A 22,500-nucleotide genomic window follows, 5' to 3' on the forward strand; every position below is an offset into this window, starting at 1 on the left:
AAGGCTGTTTGTCATCAAACATGTAAACATAAAACAGTGCAAGTGGATTAAACTTTTCCTAATTCACTCTAAAGCTGAAAGGAAGGATAAGACAATAAACCCATGGGAGCTGCCATGCTGTTTGTTTTCTAAGCTGTCAACCAAACTGGAACTGATGATGATAGGAGGAAGATAACAAACAATAGAGAGAGCAAGTGCCAGGCAAGTCCCTGGCGAGTCAGCAACGCCCATCATAACTGCAAGCTATTTTTACAGGTTTTGTTGGTGTGACACTTTCCCTTTAAAAGCCTTCAAAATCATCCTGTTCGTCATCTGATATCATAAAAATATCAATGACATCTTGTGATAAATTCCGAGAGGAATTTAGCTGACACCCCTCCCCTTCCAGACCCATAGCTTCCTCCTCCTTCCTACCGTGTGGGGCGTGAGGAAAGAGGGAACGCCTTGCGCCGCTGCCGCCGCCGCCTGCTTGCCCACCTCCACAGCCGCCAGTCGCATGCTCAGTATGAGCCGCCACTGCATCCCCCATGAGAATCTCCTACCGCCCCGCCTCCTTTCAAGCTCCGCCTCCCCCAAGCTACTCCCACCGGGGGTGAGAGGTAAACGCCGAAAAGGCCCCGGATGAAGAAGCGCTGAGAAGTATTTTCCGGCGTATAAGACGACTGGGCGTATAAGACGACCCCCGACTTTTGAGAAGATTTTCAGGGTTTAGAAAGTCGTCTTATACGCCGGAAAATACGGTAAGTGTTTTCCTGGCTGACAATTGCATTACAACTTAGCAAGTTAGCATTCATGTTTTAGCAGCTATGCTTCACCTTCTTTAACCCAGGACAAACTACTGCTTGCATATTGTTTATATTAAAAACTGTATTTTCCTTCATTTCAGGGTGAAAAAAATAGTTCGGGATCCTGCAGACTATTTTCTGAACCTCTTTCCGGATTTAACCGTTTATATCTATCAGTGTTGCTGTAACTCAGATTTTAAGAAGTATTTTCCAAATGCTAAGAATTCTTCACACCCATAACATGGGTCAACGGGCACTGATTGTTTAATGACATAATTGAATGTGACCTACATACTTTCTAACTAAAACCAATCAATAGTTTTATCAGCAGTTAATACTGTATGTCATCCTGGAAAATGAGCTCCTCTTCTTTAGACCTTCCCTTGCTCACAGACAATCTAGTCAAACTACAACAGCAAGTTAATGTACCCCCAGAGAAACCAAATAATGCAGAATACAGTTGTCAAATTTACAATCATGTCTAGTCTGACAACACCACTCTTAAGTTCCCAAAGCATTGGGCAAAGCATGGTGGAGTTTCATAACTGCTTCCTCTCCAACCTAATATGTTGTATTTGTTAATGATCCTTCAGATATAGGAGTTTATTTGTCAAAGTCAGTTTCTATCCAAAAAAAGTCCCTTTTTAGTGAGTGGAGAATCTCTGCTTTCAAGCAAGTTTATTGTAATGCCATGGGGACAGAATACAAGGTTCTTGACAAGGTTGAAGTAGCAACTTACATAGTAATGCCACACATTTGGTCAGTTAATAATATCCTGTAGCCACAACACCCCTTTCTTGAAACCCAGAGTCCCCTCCAATAGCATCAAATGCAGTAACAGCAGCCAGAATTTTCACAACTATCCTTGAGGTTTCACTTCTGCTTTGTTGAGCTGCATAAGCTATTCCTATAGTTCTGCTTCTCTGCAAACATATCAGTAAGCTGAAACCATTTTACTAGGCTAAGCTACTTGTTCAGTCAGATTTTAAGTGCACACGGGCTTAAAGATTATAAAAAGGCACTTGGGAATTAATATTTTTGCCACTGAAGTTCTGTGCGCGCTCTGCAGGCTGCAAAATAAATGAACGTGAGGCAAGTGACCATGGGTTATCCTACCTAAGAGTGCACGATGAGTGAATCCAATCACTCACTGTAATGATATGTGGAAATGACTTTGGGGGACAGGAGGAAAAGTCTTAGACTGGACAACTGGCATGTAAAAGAGATCTCAGCCCACAGAAGGATGGAAGCATGGGAAATGTTTCCCTAGTATTCTGGTGTGTAAAAAAAAAGGAGGGGAGAAATTGCAGAATAAGTAAGTTTATGGCAAAGTTAAAATACGTTTGCAATAAAGATAGATGTAATATCCTTGGTTGTGCTCCCTGGCTGGGCTACTATCAGCAACTAATACTGAACATACAAGAAGGTCCATATTACATTCAACGCTGACAGCAGAGATTCCCAATTGTTCTTGGTCTTCAGTGCCTTCATTTCAATAATTTTTTTCACAGTGATCCTAGGCTCGTAGTTTGTGTGGTGTCTGACAGTTGTCAAGTATCACTGTGGTGTCCTGTGGTGTCCCTGTGAGTTCACTGCAGCACCCTGGGATACCGCAGAACAGAGTTTGGGAATTGTGAAGCTATATTATAAATGGCCACGGTAATAATTATTACTCTCTGCACCTAGCACATTAAATTTTACTTTGATTGTATTGCTTTACATATAATGCCTACATCTCTATGGGTCTGCATTTATTCCTAATTGGTGATGTCATGCCATATAAGTGGAATGATAAACTGAAATTCATGAAAATCTATGCTTCAATAAACCTGGTATGTAAAGTGCCTCAAAACTGTATTTTTACTTCATCAGTTACTTGAGCAGTTGAAAACATCCATCCAATGTTTATCAAGAGAAATGATTGCATGTTGAAAAGAAGAAAATTCTTTTTAATTTATTTCTGCAACTCACCCAAAATTGCCATAAGTATCATCTGCAGGAAGCACCGCACTGCAGAAAGTCAACAGTCTAGGACAATTCTTTAAAATTTTCTAGTACAGCCTAAAAACACAACAAAATCAAAATAGGGCAGCCTAAAACCTTGTCCTTTTCACACAATTAAAAGAGTTACACCTCAATAACATATAAGGCCTCATTGCAAAAACTGCAATATGTGTGTGAATTTTTTCCCTAGATAATCTCATTGTTTTCTTGAAAGTTGATTTATGAATCCGTTTAAGTTACAAATCTCTCCACTGTACAATGTGAACTAATGACTTTGAATATTTTCATCACAGCTGGCCACTAAGGTAGGCAAAACCCAAGCTGCATTGAGCACTTCTGAGTCCTAGCAATAACATTCCCTTGCTGTTGATTCCAAGTTGCTGAAGTCAGAATAGACCTGAATATTTTAAAAAAACATTTTAATATTTTAAAATCTTAATTTGACCAATGCCATGAATTTTTCAAGAGTGGCAATACAAGGATAGAAGGACTACCGGTGCATAGTTTGCATTTAGCATTTCGGTTAGGATCCAATCATCTCTGGCCCCTTTGCCATTTTTGAGCTATAAGTTCAGTAGCTCTCAAAAAAGACAGTGCAGGCCAATTCGCTATGCCACTGAGGCAGTGATTCAATGAAACCAGGATCTCACTGAGCATTTGGCCAACATCTGAAGAGAAATGAGGCAATAAGAGTTAACGGAGACCTTTGTAAAGAAAGAGAAAGCACCAACCCAAAACTGTGGAACTGTTTTCCATTGTTAATGACCTTTTGCAATGTGTCCAGCTGTTTTTCTTTTCAGCCTTGATACGAATTGAAGACTCTACTTTCTAAAACCTTCAGCTCACTAGGCCTTAGTTTCATCATATTCAAAATCAAGCCACGGCATTTGGTTCCCTGAGTCTTAAGTGAGATCTGAACCCAAAGAATTTCTTGGATGTTATTAATTAACTTTGGAAAGTTATTGAACATCTGACACATGAGCTGGAAATGATGGCTGTGGTGGCCCATTCCATCTACCTCCGTAGCGTACCAGACTCTCAAGCCTTTTTTCCCCTGGGCTTTAAGCTGATTTGCATCTTGCTAATAACCTCAGGTCAATCTTCCAAACTAATCTAATAGAGCAAAGAGGTCTTTATCAGTGTGGTAGCAATGAAAAAATAATGTGCAATAGACCAGTAGTGGAGCCCTGCACATTTCTTACAAGTTCCTCTTTGTGAACCCCATTGATAGGTCCGTTTAGAACACACTGGTTAAATTTAGAAGTCATTTGGGATCACCTCTCTTCCTCATGGCTGAAATCTGCATCTTAGAAGGCCAGAGAAAGAATTAGAGGAAAGAGGTGCCCAGAAGAGACCTGTTAAAACAGATAAATATTATTTCATCCCAGGCATTAAAAATCCTGCATCTCACTGCAACAGAGTAAAATCCAAAATATAATCTTCCATCTTGCCCAGTGGTGTGGGATTCAAATATGTGAACAACCGGTTCTCTGTGTGGATGCCGCTTCTGGAAGTCCATTCTGGGCCTGGGCAACAAAAAATTAGCTATCGGTTCTGGCGAACTGGCTGAATCCCACCACTGCTCTTGCCCCAAAATCACTGATAACTATTGAGACTCAATTATATTTACCTGCTTTTATAAAGAGAGCCATAGCCAGCAGAAACCAAATATAAAGAGCAGGGGGTTCTATGCACAATTTATCCACTATATTATTTCCCCTTAGCATTGTCTCTTAAGGCTTGGGGTTGCTGTCATTTCATAGGAAACAAAACTATCAAGCTCTTTTGGAAGATATCAGATTTCCCAATTGGGCAGGAGAGACCTTTCCTTTTTTATCACCATCTAGATCAGGGCTTTTCAACCAGTGGTACGGGTACCACCTGTGGTACATTGGCATCTGGCAGGTGGTACGCGAACATCCTAGAAAAGTAGTGGGGGAGGGGAATGAGCTGAACCGGTGGCAGCATTGCACAAGCCTGAGCGAGAGATGGCTGGAGCTGCAGGGCTATCAGGGCTCAGCGGAAGCGCCAGGATCAGCACTTATTCGGGGGTGTCAGGGCTCAGAGGAAGCGCCAGGATCAGCGCCAGGCTCCAGCTGGAGCTCGGCGCTGATCCTGGCGCTTCTGCTAAGCCCAGAAGAAGCGCCAATCAGCATCTCCAGGTTCTTGTGATTTACATTCAGATGCTTGGCAACTGATTCATATTTATGACGGTCACAGTGTCCCAGGGTCATGTGAAGTGACCAAAACCTGCTGCAACCACCCAGCAGACGGGGGGAATAAAAACCAAACACTCCACACCCCACCCTCGCTGCCAATCCTCAACAGAAATTCTCACAACAATGAAAACCTTGGACAGGAGGAAGAGCACCGCCAGGTGGGCAGGCAGGTATCTTGCTTGGCTGTGCCTTGGGGGGCACTTTTTTTAGTGCCATTGTAACTTCGAACAGTCACTAAGCGAACTGTTGTAAGTCGAGGACTACCTGTACTTTATCACTTTTTTCCTTCTTTTTTTTTTTGGTCATCAAGTTTTTGACACCTTGCTAGGCAACTGGTGGTACTCGGATGTTGCCATATCCTAAAAGTGGTACAATGGGTGAAAAGGTTGAAAAGCCCTGATCTAGATATATCCCAGGAACTCAATGAAATCTGCTAATCTCACAGTACTCTGCCAGTTGAAGGTTTCTGTGTTTCACTAATGAAGTAGATTGGTGCAGAATTAGTAGAATCTGCTGTGCCAGTGGTGGCTTGGCCAGTAGTACCACATTGTGGAGAGGTCTTTTCAGAACTGGACTGAAACATCAGAGAAGTCATCAGTAAAAACAGGGGTTTCAACACCATTTCAGATTTAGAGTTCAACTGCAAGTGGACAGTTTCAGGGTTGGAATTCATGCCTCTTGTTATCTTGATGAATAAGTTTATTTATTTTTATCTATATTTCATATTTCTTAACTGCCCTCTCCGGCTCTCTAGAGTTGCATGGATAAAGTCATCTTTTATTTCAATTATGTCAAAGTTGCTTTGATAAATACACTTTCCCCTCAGTTCTTTTATTCAGTTGGGTGAAGAAAGGTGGAGCTGAAACTGAATGCTATCTATATTAGCCAGTTTTCTCTCAGATCATCAGAAGGAGCTACAGGAACCTTTGTAGATGAGGACAGGCTTCGTGACTAGGCCTCTATAGCCACAGCTTAACAGCTGGAATAAACCCAGTTGTTATTTTAATGAGATCAAGATTGAATGAACAGATAATAAATGATGTTTTAATCTTTCAATCTTCTGCAAATTTCAATTTGCTTTTCATTGGAAACAAATCAAATGAGCAGAAAGTACTGGTTTCTGATTAAGAAAGGTGAGCAAAAGCATTAAGAGAGACTTTAGCAAGTTGATATTTGTATTGTAGACATAAAGTTTGTAGAGTTACTGTATATATTATCCTGTGTCATGTGCAGCTTGAATTGTATCAATGCAGAGTAATGTTCACCTGCAACTTACAATCGTTATAATATATAGTGAAGGACGTAATACGACAGCTTTCTGTCATGAAAGCTGTCCAACCCACCTCACAGGGTTATGGTTGTTGTGGGAAAAATAGGAGAAGGAAGGAGTTTTAAGTATCTTTGCTACTTTGAGTCACTTATAAAGTAAGAAAGGTGAGATAAAGATCTAATAAATAAATCTCACTCTGTTCCAAATGTAACAATTTATTGGCGTTTAATCAAAAAGATAGATGTTTTCATGTTCAGAACCCCTTTTGTCAGTTCAGTAAATATAAGTGGCAGTCAATTCTTGCAGGTAAAATTTCTACTTTTGATTCACTGTAGCAATGTGCTGAAATGTTATTCAATTTTATCTAAATATAAAACACACTCGATGTAAAGAGAAATACAAAAATAGTTTATGTTAAGAGGAAGTGTGGCTTGCAAGCCCTCCTTGCTTGATGTGAAGATCTTTGACCTACGAATGGACAGCAAGCAATGTTTTGTAAATGCAATGCAGGCTGCAGCTGCGGGGGGAAAAACAAGCACATTTTATTATGCTCTGCTTGACATAAAATCCCTTCACAAATGAAAGAGAAACTTGCAGGAAAAAAATATTTCAAATTTGCTTTTTCAAATTTCTTTGGTATGTATAGGATCTGGAATTGTTTATAAATGTGCGACAATGCAATATATACCTCCAGGACATATGTCCATCCTATTAACAGAATCATAGCTTCTTTCTAATATAGCTGAGTCCAGCTTCCTTCTAGAATACAGAAAAACAGCCAGGTGGAGTTCCAGTGTTTGGGATCAGGAAACGTGAAGAGATATAATATTTTTTCACTTTGGTAACCTGAAGGTGTGCAGATGCTTGCTGGGGAATTCTAGTAGTTGAAGTCCACATATTTTCAAGTTGACAGTGTCGAAAAATAATGGATTAGCAGCTACTGGAAGTATGGCTTGTGACACAGGATACAATTCAAAACAATCCCAGATTTTTAAGTCACTGTAACAGCTCTTAAGGGAATGAATGCATTTTTGTGGGGTGAATGGGGTACTTGGGAGTAATGATTGCAAAAGAGAATACCAATGATTTTGGAGGATTCTGTGATCCTGTATTGTAATTCTGATTTTTAGTGGGTAGCTGCAATAATATCGTGAACATATGATGGCCCTCTTTTGGTATGCAAATGGTAACAACATATGTATCTGTGGTTTTTCAAAGTGATTCTCTCTTATGCCAAAGGATTTTAAAAAAAAATAAGACTAGGACATTGTCCCTCCCCCCTTCCCCTTTCCTGGAGTCATTGGTTAAGAAATCATCAACAAAACAAATGACAAAATGTATATGGCTGCATCATCCTGCTAATGCTGGGACTTGTGTGCTTGAGGCAGACATTAGGATGCAAACAGATAAGGACAGCATATGTAAGATAGCATCAATACACGCATGCCATTAATTTAATGTCATAGTGGTTTGCTGTGGATGCTGCTGCCTAATGTTTTCACAGTATCTGTTGACAGATGAAATTTGGATTCTTTAAAGGACTATTGCCCTACTGCTGAAGATGCTGCCAAATCTTTAGATTCAGGGTAGATTTTTTTTTAAACCTGGAAAAAACAAAAAGTGATAAAAGTGGCTGCTGATTCTGTGACATCTGATGGGATGATTGAAGAAAGAAATAAAGATAGATTTTTGTACTAAGCTTGTCCATATAGAAAGATCTGACAGGGGAGGTTTAATAAGAGACCAGTATTTCATGATTAAGATAACTGCTTATTCCAGAAATGCTATTATCTCTTTCAAGTACCTGTTTCATCTCCTGAACTGAAACAAGCAATGATTTTTTTACAAATAAAATCTGAAATGATAACTTGTCATTATAATAAAACAGAAATCCACCCATTCAATCTTAAAATTATACCAAAGGGGTGGACACACCTATTTTAATTATACTTAGAGAGGTTCTATAAATTTTGCAGGGATTCTTATCCCTGTATGCACAGAAAGACATATCCTCAATTCTTTCTTTTCCCTCTATCCCTTTTTCTTGGTTGCTTCTGCTTTCTGAGAGTTAATAGAAAGGATTAGAAAAATACATCCCAAGAGAGAAAATATACTTTTATCACTTAGCTCCCAAAGATCTTTCCAGGCTTGTCAAAGCCCCTTTACTTGCTGTGGTGATAGACAAGGAACTCAGTTTCCACATGTTGCAGCAGAAATTTATCACCCATTGACAAAGTGGTGACATTGTGCTTCCAGAAGGGAAGATATTAAGCTGTTAAAACACTTTTTTTCCATCTTCAAAAACTGATGTCCTGTGTCAGGATGCAAGCAAAAACAAATTTAACAATTTAAAGCTGAGATACATAATGTTATAAAGAATTCATGACTGGATTAGGAATTAGTTGATCTTTTGCCATTATTAGACTGTGGCTTCTGTGTGACAAACATGCCCAACCATACAGGTAGTCCTTATGACCACGTTTGGGACCAGAATTTCTTCTGCTAAGCAAGGCAGATGTTAAGTGGGTTGTGATCAGTTTTATGATCTTTTTTTTGTTTGCCAAAGTTGTTAATTGAATTACTGCAGTTGCAACAATGCAGTTGTTAAGAGAATCTGACTTCCCTTATTGACTACTGTATGCTTGGCAGAAGTTGGTTGAGATGGTTGCTAATGGTGATCACACACCAAGCTGTTTCCTTAACCTTCCATTAACCATTTTGTCCACCTCTTTAGGAGCAGAATAATTGCATACAGAATGGTGGCTGAGAAGACAGACCCTAAATCAGTTGCCCTAAACACCCAAGAGCATCTTTCTGATCAGAATCAATACTTGTCATTTAATTCTACCACCTATTGATTTTACATAGCTTGAGGCTGCCATTGGATCATATTGGAACATGGAGGAAAAGGCTACTCGAATACAGAACTGGAACATCTAGTGAAAACTTACCACCATCCCACTCGTAAACTTAAGAAAAAGTAAGGGCAATTCAGTGACAGGACAAAGTGTGAGGGGAGTAGCTGTTAACCATGATTATGCCTTGATATGCCAAAATATCACAGAATTCAGATATTTTTTTCTGTGAAATATCTGAGAATGCCTTTATCTAATGCTTACTTCCTACCCCTGGCTGCTTTGTAGAACCTCCTCTGAATAGTCTCCACCACATGTGTTTCTACAGGCACCTATGTGGCAACAATAGCATCATCATCCTCTGCATGGAGACAGGATGCAAAATGTTGGCCAAATTGTAAGCATGGTTGCTTCTACTACTGGTTGCACAAGTGCAACACATGTGCATACACATTCCATAAGAAACCCATGTAATATCTTACCTGTTTATTGGGGAACCTTTGCCCAATAAACTGATGGAGAATTTTCACCGAAAAAAATCAATAATTTTGACTTTCTCTAATTTGTCGTTCAATAAATTTGGTGGAGAATTTCAGGAGGATGCTTTTATATAGTTCTACATTTCTCAAAAACTTTTAAGTCTCAGATAGAGGCAACATATTTCAAAAACATTTACCTTTTTTGCATAGAGGCACCAGATGACGATTTCCTACGGATTACACTTCCTGTCGATGCTGTCAAGGAAAAGGAGTTGTTAGGTCTAAATCAATTGATTAAACCAAATATAAAACCACTCATAAAGGAATTATTGATATATTTTTTCCTTTCACAAGCCTCAACCTATCTCGGGAAAAAAATTATTGATTTAAAACCATCTCTTTTTTTCCTCATTCACAACTAAGGAAACTAATTTCTAAGTTCTGGACAACTGCCAAATTCTTTAGGGTTAGATTGTTCCTACTTCAATCTTTGGTTCAGCCATTATACTGACTGATAATAAGGAGAGGGCCAGAGTGCAGGAAATGCAAAAAATTACGGTTACCTAGGTAAGAATTTAATTTGTTGTTTGGATTTTGCTGGCTTTCTTTGCTTGTTACAGTTTATGACCAGCCGGGATTTGATCAGCAGCTGAGAATTTAGCAACTTTTTCACCATCCAGAAAAGGTGGATTTTCCACTAGAAAATCTAGAATCACTATGCTTGTTTATACTTGTAGTGACAAAGACTGGAAATCACTTCTTTATACAGGCAGTCCTCGACTTACATTTCATGTAGTGACGGTTCAAAGTTACAACGGCATTGAAAAATATGACTTATGACCCTTTTTCATAGTTACCACCTTGGCAGCATCCCCATGATCATGTGATCAAAACTCAGATGCTTGGCAAGTGGGTCATACTGACCATCATTGTGTCACAAAGTCATGTGATCACCTTTTGCAACCTTTTGACGAGCAAAGTCAATGGGGAAACCAAATTCACTTAACAACCGTGTTACTAACTTATCAATTGCAGTGATTCACTTAACAACGGTGGCAAGAAGGGTTGTAAAATGGGGGCAAAACTCACTTAACAAATGTTTCACTTAGCAACAGAAATTTTGGTCTCAATTGTGGTCGTAAGTCGAAGACTATCTGTATATTTCTATTCTCTTTCTGTATAGTCCTACTTCTTTTTTTCTATTTCCTTGCACTTCGAATATTTCTTTCTCTTTTCCCTTTCTTTAAATTTACTTTGTGTTAGATTATACTGTTGTAATTAAAATTCTTAATAAAATTATACAAAATGACTTACATTTTTCTCCAGGTGATTCATCTGTTGCCTCCCTTAGTTGAGGCAGCAATAGCTGTATTCCCTTGAGCAAAGTAAACCTGATGATTGGATGATCTTCTATATAAATTTATTAAAAAGTGAAGGCAAATTATAACACAGGCATTATCTCCTGATCCCCCAAATAAAACATCAATGATAAAAAATTGTTTTAATATGTACACTCTAACAATAGTGTAATTAAAGTTACTGAGGTTGAAAAACACTGGTTTAGCCCCCCAGAAAAGGTCAAGAGTTGCTTTTTAGAGCCGTGAGATACAGTTCAAACATGCTAATCAAGTGCATATTTTATAACATACAACATATACAAAATAAATCATGGAAGCTGCAGATTCTGCTTACCTCCACTGTAACCACTGCCCTTCCTAGCTGCCTTTGTAGGTGATGGTGGTGGAGGAGGGGACTCATCTGCTTTTTCTCCTTTGCGTTTTCTGAAATATTTCATCACTTTCCAATAACAGTATCTGCCAGGAAAAATGTTGATACTCCTGGCAGCTTTTATTGACATAATGCACATTTGGCAAAGCAAAGAGTTGCTCGCTAAGAAAGGTACAAAAAAACAAAGCAGACAATCGAGCTTAGAGGCTTCCTGAGCCCCTGATGGCCTGTCATACATGGATAACAGACTGTGTGTGGTTGGGTGGGCTACAACTTTTGTAGGACAAGTCTAGAATGAAGGAACCCCAAAAAACAGTAGACAAGTGGACAAAGTGACAATTTAGGGACATGCAATTCTTCTTTGAGCTGAACCTTTCTTTTTGTACTACTAAGCCACCCAAAATCAAATTATCACATAAAATCAGCACAATCAGTAAGAATACACCATGGAGGCTCCTACCTTCATTCAATTTTGAAATATATATTGCTTAGATTGCAAAATCAACTTTGGGACCAGCTTAATAACCCTGTTGTGACCTTTATTTTCTGATTATGTCCACTATAATAGGTATTTCCCAGATCAAAAGTGTGCCCAGTGACCTTTTTATTCTGTCATGTCATTATTACATTATCTTCATCTCATCCTCAGCCCACACATGAGGTAGTTTAACATTATTCTTGGCTGTTTTGGACTGAAAATAGCATTTTTCTCCTTAAGCATTCAATGACTTCAGGTCTTTTTGTTGTGGGGGTAAACTGATACTGTATGCTCAACCTAGCAGTGTTGCAAGTGACTCTTAGTGGTTGGGATCATCTTGCCACCTATTAGCTACTTTGGGCGGGTGCATTTATGTTCCCTCCCTTCAATCCCTAGGTGGTGAACCTATGGCACGTGTGCCAGAGGCGGCACTCAGAACCCTCTGTGTGGGCACGTGTGTCGTCACCCCAGCCGTGCCTCCCCCCGTGGCTCCCTCCTCACCAGCAGCTCCCCTGAAGGAAAGTCACCCCAGGGCGTGGCCCGCGCAGAGCAGCACAGCCAAGGACATGGCAGCCGGGCAGCAGTGACAAGACTCCACCCTCGCGCCCTGTCGTGCACAGATGATGCTGCGGGGTGCGGGCGGAGGATGTGGTTGCTATGGCACTGCTGGACCACCTGGGTGATCTGTGGTGGGCTGTGGAGGCAGTGGGTGGCCCTGCAAGCGGGCGGCGTGGGGGGCAGAGGGGGGCAGGGGGCGGAGGCGGTCCGGGAGGCGGTGTGATTTTTGAAAACTTGGTCTCTAAAAGGTTCGCCATCACTGCCCTAGGTATTTCCCTCTAGATCCTTATTTTCATAGAATCATGGTCTGAAAGGGACTTTGGAGGTCTTCTAGTCCAACCCGCAGCCCAAGCCAGGAGTTCTTATACCATCCCGGGTAAATGGTTGTCCAATCTTTTCTTGAAAGCTTCCAGCAATGGAGCACCCACAATTTTGAGGGAGGCAAGCTGATCCACTGCTCTCAGGAAAGTCTTCCTTACTTCCCAGTTTTGGCTCTTCCTCTGATGAACTTCCACCCATTGCTTCTTGTCCAGCCCTCAGGTGTTATGGTGAATAAATTGACAACTTCTTCCCTGTGAAAGCCCTATTTTGGGAACAATGAGAGCAGCAGACAGGCTTTTTTTCTCATGTTTACCAGGTATCTAAATTGATCCCTAGCTTGGAGATCTGTTTCAGCCCAAATAGCACCACCAGTGGTGGTGATGTAGGTTGCGAGGTGAAGCAGGCCAGAGCAAGCCATCTGTGTCACTTACCCCTCCCGGCGTGCCTGTCAGCTGTTATCTGAGCTGCTATTGAGCAGCTTTCAGAAATGTACTAAATGTTTCACAAAAGCTAAAAAAAAAAAAAAAAAGCTGTCCGTATTGGGAAGAGGGGGAAGGTATGGCAAAGTGGGATTCTTTTACTTTATTTTGCAATCCTCACAGCTGTTTGAGAGACTTGTTGACTGTAACTGGTGAATAGAGTCAGTTCTTCCACCATCCCTCCCTGCCCTGGTAATCTGGGCTTCAGCTGCCAGAATGGGGAGGAGTGGCAAGAGAAATGGGATACCTGATAAAGCAAGAAGAGCACCTCTGTTGGTAGACTCTAGCACCCCATGGATCAGTGGCAGCTCAGTTCCCAGTCTGCTGGTTAGGTGAGGATTGTTCAGGTGGCAGAAAAGCATCTTCTGCTTTGCTGGTCAGACTCTACCAATGCCATGGATCAAGGGTCATAGAGGGCAGAGGGAATGGCCTTGATGGACAGAAGGATGAGCCGCTACCAAGTCAATGGTCAGATACAAAGGTTTTGAGAAAACATCTCAGACAAGCCCTTCCCTTAGTTCACATAAATAACTATTTGTGTGTGCGAGAGGGAGGCAGGTTTAGACCTGCAAGATGTTGTTACTATAGCTGTTACAATAAAAGTAGTCCTGACTTTTATGGCATTGATTTTTTTTAGTCTGGTCCACCTGGCTGGGCTGACATTTGATAGCAGATCTTGACAGACGATGGAGTCTACACTGTACAGCTGTACAATGATTAGTGGAGAGTTTCTACTTATTAGTGAGACTAGAAAACAGAGGACAATGACGCCAGGGAGTTTAAGTTTACTTACTAAAGCTTTAATCACATGCCCTGAATACTGTAAATCATGATAATGTTATCTGGTGGCAAACCAGAACATAGGTTTTAGATGCAGGATAGGGATTGATAGTTTAGTTTAGCTGATTGATTAGTCAAACAGACACATCAAATCATAATAGCAACAGGATAGAACAGGGGTGTCAAACTTGTCACATTACGTGACATGTTAACCATGTATCGTGACTTTTTTCCCCTTGCTGGAGCTGGGGTAGGCGTGGCTTCTGTGTGACACATCTGGCCCGCAGGCCGACAGTTTGACACCCCTGGGCCAGAAAGCAGGAGATGGTTAGTTCAAGTCCCACCTTAACCATGAAAGCCAGTTGGATGACTTTGGGTCAGTCACTCTTTCTCAGCCCAACTCACCACACAGGGTTGTTGTTGTGGGGAAAATAGGAGGAGGAAGGTGTGTTGGATATGTTTGCTGCTTTGGATTATTTGTAAAAATAATAAAGACGGGATACAAATCAATAAATAATATTGTCAACATGAATTGGTAGTAAGTGCAGCAAATGCTAACCCTGTATATATTTTGATGAGTGGAGAACACGTCAATTCTGCAATTGGAAAAGGCCCTATAAGAGTGGCTCAACACACATCTGAAATGTACGTATACAGCAAATCTAATAATCCAAGTGATAAAAATACTTACCTCTTCCAGAAGTATAATAAATGTGGGAAGATGGAAATTATAGCACCATGATAAAGAGTCCTGTTCAGCACCCCTTCAGAAATTAAAGTCCGAATTTGAATACACTGTGCATCTGTGAGATTGACCTGATCATGGAAGATATCAGAAATAAATAAAATCTATTTTCAAATAAAATGTCATAAAAATGGATAATCATGTCAACCCATCATTGGAACAGAAACAGAAATCTCTGAGATAATGCCTTCAAACCAAATATTGGAAGGCAAAGGCTAACTATGGAGAAGTGCTTACATTTTTTTGCCTAGAATGTGAACCTCCTTCACAAAATGCCTTGCAGGTGTGCATGAATATCACCGCTTAAGCACATTCTTGCCCTACAGATGTTTAACCCCTCTTTACTAAGACCAGTGTAGCATTCAGTGGGACCTAATTCTAAAAGAATAATTTCCCAGGAAAAAGTTCTAGATCAGAGACTATAATCTAGCTGCTCAAGACCTAAGATCCAACCAATCATGTTCATCATCTGTACATAATCATTTTCAAACTCGGTTACATATTGTTCTATACCTGCTAGCTTTCTGTCCATATTGACCCTCACCCTTAACTGCACATATAAAAAACATGGAAAGTAGATCCTTCTGTAGTCAGTTGTTCTCTGGATTTCATTTTGAGTTCTCTGTTTTCCTGAATTAGGTAAAAGCAAAGTTCCCCCTGTCCAGCTGTGTCCAACTGTAGGGGGCGGTGCTCATTTCCATTTCTTAACTGAGGGAGTCACCATGCTCATGTGGCCAACATGACTGTATGCCGAGGCATACAAAATGCTTTTACCTTCCCATCGAAGTTGTACCTATTTGCATGCTTTCGAACTGCTAGGTGAGCAGGAGCTGGGGGTAAGTAACGGGAGCTCAGCCCATCATGTGGCTGTCATGTGTCTGATTAATGAAACACTTAAAAGGGCTTTCAGGCATATTTTTTCCTAAAAGCATTTATTAAGGTTACAGAGACGTCAGTACAGCATGGTGGAAATTCTTAGGTCTGGCTTCTTTTCCGTTACGCAAATACATTCTAAGCATTTCCTCCCCCCTTATTTTGGGGTCATGGTTCACATCTTCCAATCAACTTGGAAGATGTGATTTACTTCCGGTTTCTTTTTCCCGGGCTATCCTTATTCTCCTCCCTTTTTCCCTGTTGCCTGGTTTAACTATAAAAATACCAGACAGTTCTGCATATTGTCAAAGCAAGAATATACAGTATTTGCAGCGTTGACAGTGGCAGTTGGGTCTTGAGCCTGGGCTGTCAACTTTCCAGCTGGCAGGCTCAGCATCTTTAACCACTGAACTTCCACCCCTCCCCCTATTTTCCTGTACTAGCAAGCCTGTATTTCTTGTTTGCTATAAACCATTGTTTCTTTTCTATAAAATGCTTCTTGAGTGGAAGTCAACAAAAGTATTTATGGGCATTGCCTGGGTCTACATCTCTGTAATTTGTTCAGATTTGCCATTTGTAATATGGCAAGCCCGATAAAATGTTTCTTTTTTATAAATGTACAATTTAACTTTACCCTACCATAAAAAGCCATGCCATCCAAACCTCAGACCATGACTTTCTAATTCTAAGAGTTTCTTCTTTCTTAGCAGCATCCATTCTTTCGTCAAACAAACTACAGGCAGCAAAATACGATTTAAAATCAGGCAACCCCAGTACACCTCTTTCCTTTGCACCTAGGAGAAACTTATATTTAATTCTTGATTTCCCATATGAATCTGGTTGTATCTTTTTGCCATTGTTTGAAGGGTACATTATGCCTCAAAATGGGTATTGTCTGAAATAAAAACATTCCTTCCCCATTTGTCACTCAGTCCTTTGTCATGAAATCCTCTTCCTTTTCAATGCCGCAGCAAGGTTCCTGGGATTTAATGTGTCTTCCGTACTTAGGTAATCAGCAAGTAAGTTTTGCTTTCCAGCTTTGTGATGAATTGAAAACTTCTATGGTTGCATGGTTAAATGCCATCTGGTAATCCTAGGATTAATGTCCTTCATTTTTTTTTATCTATGCAAGTAGTTGATGAAGGGGCATGGTAGCCTAGTGGTTAAGATGATGAGCTTGACAACCAAAAAGTTTGAGACTCAAGTACCATGTGATGGGGTGAGATCCTGTTTTGCCCAGCTCTTGCCAACCTAGCAGTTTGAAAGCATGCAAATGCAACTGGATAAATAGGTACCACTTAGTTGGGAAGGTACAGTAACAGCATTCTGTGTACCTCAGCATATAGTCATGCCCGCTATATGACCACAGAGGCCCCTTTGGACAATGCTGGCATCCTGAGCTGGGAAATGGAGATGAGCACGGCCCTCTAAAGTTGGACACAACTGGACAGGGGAAATCTTTACCTTTTTAAGAAATTGATGATCAGTAATTACCTTGAATTCTTAGCCCCAGAAATAAACTTTAAGTCAGGGGTGTCCAATCTTGGCAATTTTAAGACTTGAACTTCACCTCTCAGGATTCCCCATTAAAGTCCCAAGGGAGAAAACAAAGAGAAGGAACAGCTCATGTTGGCCATTGCAAGGCTTTCCTTCCTCTCTGGGAAAACACATCTCTAACATGGCCAGGTCTGATAATGTTATCAGACCCGAAAATACAGACCAATCAAGAGTGCTGTGTCAGATTTCTAGGGGAGAAGGGGCAGCACAAAGAATGGAAGAATTGGCAATACAATTTACAATACTCAAAAATGAATAGTAAAAAATAATTAATGTACTGATTTTTTTTTAAAAAAATGCTTATTTTGTTGATTTATTTATTAAATTTATATGCCACCAGTTTCAGTCTCCAAAGCAACTCTGTCTCTATATGTGTAGGAAGTTTATCATCACAAACCGAAGTAGAAACTTCCTTTCTGAGCAAAGGAATTGAATGGTTCCTTTAAACATAGGTCCTTAAAGATACAAATGTTGTACTAGTGTGGGATGCAACACAACTGATTTCTGACTTTTACGAAACATGCCATTATTATCATGATAATAAGTTAAGCTTTGCTATGAAATCTGTATATCTTACCTGTCCATCTGTTCACTTCAGTGCCTATTCTTTGCCATTAAGTTGAAAATGCAGCATCTTTTCTTTATGTTCCTGCAAGCACAACTAATCCCACTACCTTGGAAAAATTGTTTTCAGATCTCTTACCCTGAGTTTAGGTGGGATATCTGAGTTCAGAAATAGTTTGGAGATTGTGGCCACTTTGTTCTTCAAGAAGACAATATCCCTCTCTGTATAGAACCCAAGAGAAGCCAGCATGACCACAGTGTCAGACAGGTGAAGAAACCTGTGGTAGTAATAAATAGAAAAAGGAGAGACATTGAGGATGGGAAATACAAAAGCCCCCCTTGATGTAGCAGAAAAGGGAGACATGACCGCATTACAGTTGATATCATCCAGGCCTGAATTGGCAATGCCAATATGGCAATAACAGGGCATATTTGGGGTCAAGCCCATTCCCATGCTAAAAGGTGTCGTGTTAATTCAGCACCAGTCTGACATGTCTCTGTGGCTGCCACAGATTGCCAAGGTGAATTAGGAGGAGAATGCCTCCCATGTTGGAGAACATATTGGCGAATTATCCAATCCAAATAAGATATATCAGATATTCATTTATGGCCTTACAACGTGATGCTTGATGAGTGTGGCTGAAGAATTGCATTAGACATGATGGATGAGGGTAAATATTATTGATCACAGAATGCAAGAAGCATGGGTGATATGGCAAGTGATATAGCATGGGGTGACCTACCTCTCCATTTCTAAATAAAAGTAGAGATCGTTCACCAAGAAGTTGACTGAGATGATGCGACCACCAGGTAGTTTGCGCTTCACCTGTTGTGATTCAGGGTCTTCTGATAGTCCAGAAGCTGGGCCATAACGCCCACTACCTCCACTCTGACTTGCAGGCTTTGTTTGAGTTGGACTCTGCATATCTGGAGAGAAAGAGAGGGAGCATCTTCCACAAAAATCATCCATGATGAGAGGTATAAAAATAATTCTGTTCAATAATCTTCAATATTGGCAATTTCATTCCACAATGCAGGAGACCAGAAGTTGAACAAAAATGACTTGGAACAATTGGACCACAATGCACTTCAACTGATCAGTCCCTTTAATAACCCATTCCCTATTAGTCCATGCCTTGAAGATTAAGAATTCCCTGGTAAAATTGCTTTGGCTGGAGAATTGTTGCAGGAGCAGATATTGTTGAGCTTGAAACTTCCAGTGATTTATTTCCATCAGAATGAAGAATGTGGGGAAACACACTGGCCACAACTAATACAAGGCTATCAGGATGAACCTCTAACTTCAGAAGGTTGGCTTTCCTGATTTAGTGGACCTAAAACACTGGAATGAGTTTTTAGGAGTTTCAGCTGGAAATTAATCTAGGAAACCAGATTAATCTTCTATTTAGAGAGTTATTTGAAGATTGGACCTTGCCTAGATGCTGTCAGTGATTTCTTTATTCAATGGACATTAGTGGACGTGGTCTAGGGGGCACATTATGATAGCAATGTCATACCAATGGAATACAAGATCCTCCACTTTATATATGCATCATGATGTTGCACAAACTTTACAGTTTACTACTGTGGGAAGTCACCCCCCCGAGAAGGAAATATTAAAAAGGCAGATTATTATATCTCCTAAAGGATCTTAAAAAGGCAGAAAAGCATGCCCAGTTTTTCTTAATAGCCCCAAGTCTCCATCCCCCAAGCAAAAAACAGCTCTGTAGAAATGCAGATATCATAATCCATTCAGGAAGATTGGAGCCAGGAAGCTGGAGCTGATGGGATTAAAAAGACAAAGATCCCTAGAATCAACAACCCCTCACCCAAAAAAATCCAACACAGGACATAGCCATCAGCCACAGCCCCAAGGAAGCAGGATATAACCTTTAGAACATAATAGGATTAACCCACCACCACCAGAATACCAGAAAGGCACACTCAGACTCAGGTCAAAGTACATGACACAGGAAATACAAAGCCTCAAACAGGAACAACTCCAAACACAAAAGCCCAGGAAGATATAAAACCCACCATTCCCAGCAACATGTAGTCAGCTTTCCCAGAGCCATGCTTCTGTTTGGCTTTGCTCTTCAATAAACTACAACCTTCTTTCTAAAGCAGTCTCCATTTTGTTTATTCCCAGCTTGGACTGGACCCTGATGAAGACTTTTCTTTCAACACTACTTTACAGCTATAAATGCCCTCCATGAGACTCTAGACAATTTGACTATTTTTTGAAAATAAAGCTGGACAATATTGTATGAGTCCAATATAAATAGTATGGTTATTTGGATTGGATTCTATATTTGAAGGATATATGACTTTGGACTGAGCTGAGTATTTAACCTGAATGCATAGGTGTTCATCTCTTTTTATTTTGATTGCTATCTCTTTATTTGATGGACAATGTATGCTTTATTCTGGGAGTTCAAGTCCATACATTTTAAAAGTGCTGAGGTTCAGAAACACTGGCCTAATTAGTCCAAAAATCCAAATTAAAGCTTATAGCTATCTGGCTTCTGTAGGAATACATCCAGTAAAGAAGAGCTCATTTTTTACTGTTGTTTTTCTCCCCTAAGAGATTTCAGTTTGACATTTTATATCCACCATAGTTTCTACTTAGACTATGTATGGTATGAAATAATTTTTATTTACATGAAATATTAGTTTTTGTGTTCAAGAGTATTTTTAACAATAAACTCTTATTTCTATATAATTTCTTCCATGTTTTTAAGCAGGGACATTTGCACAGAGAGAGAAATTACCAGTACCTACTTGCTGTTTATTATGAATTACAAAGAGAACATTGGCTGCTTAATAATATCGCTACCTAATTGCATCACTTCTTGTCCTATGTCATCATCTCCATTAAAGGAAAACTAATATTACAGAAAAAGCAAATGGGAAATCACTCAGAGAGAAGCCTCCATAGCTGGCTTCACTATTGCTTTGCTCTTACTATTAGAATGTTTTTCCTAGCTTCCAGTTGCAATTGGTCTCCCTTTAAGGGGCATACTCAATAGTTGGTCTCACTGCAAGGGGCATATTCAACCGAAGTGTCACTTGAGTGGAACCATTCCACACTATGTGGAGGGCTTGGTTGCTGAAGAGGTTTAGGTTAGAAGAATGAAGAAGCAAGGAAATAAGTCTGTGCATGTTTAAAAAAAATCTCAAAAGCTCTCAAACTTCATTTCATTCTTAGTAACCAAGTTAGTGGATGCTGAACTCCTTTCAGCCTGAACCAACTGATGCTTTTTCTCCATTTCCTGATTTTGAAATAAACCATAACATAAAATCAACAACAAAGAAGACTCCTTCGCCTGAAAAAATCCACCACTATGTGGAAAGTGAAAGATTTAGGACTCACTTTCTTTGTCGTTCTTCACCTCCTTGAGGAGAAAGTTCTCAAAGCGTTTGCGCTGTCCCACATAACTCATTGCCTTTCGGAATTTGCAGACCCTCCTGATGAAGGCGGTAAGAATACACCAGCATCTTTTCTGGAAAAGAGACCATTGTTTGCAATGCTCAGTACAGGGCAGCCTGATCGCTGACCTTGTTAATTCTCACAAATGAGAAAAACTAGAATAGAAGACAAAGAACTGGAGAAGATCACAAAGTATCAAGATCTGAAAATCGAAATTGAAAGATTATGGCATAAACCAGCCATGCTGGTCCCTGTGGCTATCAGCACACAAGCTATCATATCAAAAAATCTTGGACAGCTCTTAGAAAATCTTCCCATTGACAAAAAGTTCCAATTGTCAATAGCAAATGGACCCATTGTTTGGATCCATACATATACTATACATATTAATTACAACTTCCTAGGTTCTTGGGAAGAACTCAGTGTTATGAAGGCCAACACCAGCTAAAGAACTAGCAACTGTGTTGGGATAATAATAATAATAATAATAATAATAATAATAATAATAATAATAGTACCAAATCAAAATGAAATAAAACAGGAGGGGCACAATCACTATGTCCTTTGGGTCTGCGAGAACCACCTGGTCTTCAGTAAATTTTTGAGTGATCTAAAGATGGGAACCACACAAATCTCTGGAGGAAGATTATTCCAGAGGGTTTTTTTCTCTTACTGTTTGCTTTCTGGTTATTGTTCATGGAATGTAAGATTTGAGGTTTGACACTTGCAGCAGAAAAGACTGAGAAAAAAAAACTTGTTATTTAAAGCCGCCGCATTATTTCAGACTCTGAACATAGCATGTCAATTGATTAGGAGAATGTCATGACAGAATAAGGTCATCTCTTTGATTCAGCTGATTCTTCAAGACACGTTAGAAGTTCATTATTGCAGACAAGCTTTGTTTATTGAATGTAATGCCCTGCATTCTGGCTTCCTCTGACCCTTCAAAGGGTAGAATAGCTTTTTAAACCAGATTCAAGGCAACTGAGTCAGCTATTTATGAATTTGTAATTTTAGATTGGGTCCAAATAGAAGGATGTAAACACAAAGCCCTGCTTTGCAACCATCAGTCTCTATGGAAGCTATGAATCCAATCCCTCCCCACCACTACTCCTTCAACCATCAGTCACCTGCTTGCTTGTCAATGGAGAATCCTTCTTTGTCTTCCAACCAGCTGAAACAATGGCAATATCACTATCAGGATATAGGCCTTGGTACATATTAAACCTGCCAGTAAAAAAGGAAAATCATTTTGGTAAATTATTACTCCTTGTTATCTATTGCAATTCATTTCACTTGAAGATGTTTATAGGAGAAACTTGAGTGTAACAAGCAAAGGATTCTGCATCAAGATTGATTTGGCACTTAAATCATC

At 40.0% G+C, this 22,500-nt stretch overlaps 2 protein-coding genes across 3 annotated transcripts in view; one reads left to right on the forward strand and one right to left on the reverse strand.

Moving 5' to 3' along the window:
- Nucleotides 1-2,642, forward strand: part of RNASEL (ribonuclease L) — a 22,213-nt gene extending 19,571 nt beyond the window's left edge. For both annotated transcript variants that reach the window (XM_015813130.1, XM_015813129.1), the window contains one exon: nucleotides 887-2,642. In XM_015813130.1, coding sequence (XP_015668616.1) covers nucleotides 887-1,025 — 139 coding nt within the window. In that variant the 3' untranslated portion in view covers nucleotides 1,026-2,642. The remainder of the gene's footprint in view (nucleotides 1-886) is intronic.
- Nucleotides 2,643-7,827: 5,185 nt separating this feature from the next.
- Nucleotides 7,828-22,500, reverse strand: part of RGSL1 (regulator of G protein signaling like 1) — a 48,544-nt gene continuing 33,871 nt past the window's right edge. Inside the window, exons 17-25 of the mRNA XM_029283567.1 lie at nucleotides 22,256-22,352; nucleotides 21,069-21,198; nucleotides 18,439-18,622; nucleotides 17,835-17,973; nucleotides 14,648-14,772; nucleotides 11,305-11,426; nucleotides 10,927-11,022; nucleotides 9,810-9,867; nucleotides 7,828-7,882 (exon numbers count right to left, since the gene is read on the reverse strand). Of these exons, the coding sequence (XP_029139400.1) occupies nucleotides 7,828-7,882; nucleotides 9,810-9,867; nucleotides 10,927-11,022; nucleotides 11,305-11,426; nucleotides 14,648-14,772; nucleotides 17,835-17,973; nucleotides 18,439-18,622; nucleotides 21,069-21,198; nucleotides 22,256-22,352 (1,006 nt within the window). The remainder of the gene's footprint in view (nucleotides 7,883-9,809; nucleotides 9,868-10,926; nucleotides 11,023-11,304; nucleotides 11,427-14,647; nucleotides 14,773-17,834; nucleotides 17,974-18,438; nucleotides 18,623-21,068; nucleotides 21,199-22,255; nucleotides 22,353-22,500) is intronic.

The sequence above is a fragment of the Protobothrops mucrosquamatus genome, unplaced genomic scaffold (genome assembly GCF_001527695.2).
Source record: "Protobothrops mucrosquamatus isolate PMUCROS unplaced genomic scaffold, P.Mucros_1.0 scaffold140, whole genome shotgun sequence".
Lineage (NCBI taxonomy): Eukaryota > Metazoa > Chordata > Lepidosauria > Squamata > Viperidae > Protobothrops > Protobothrops mucrosquamatus.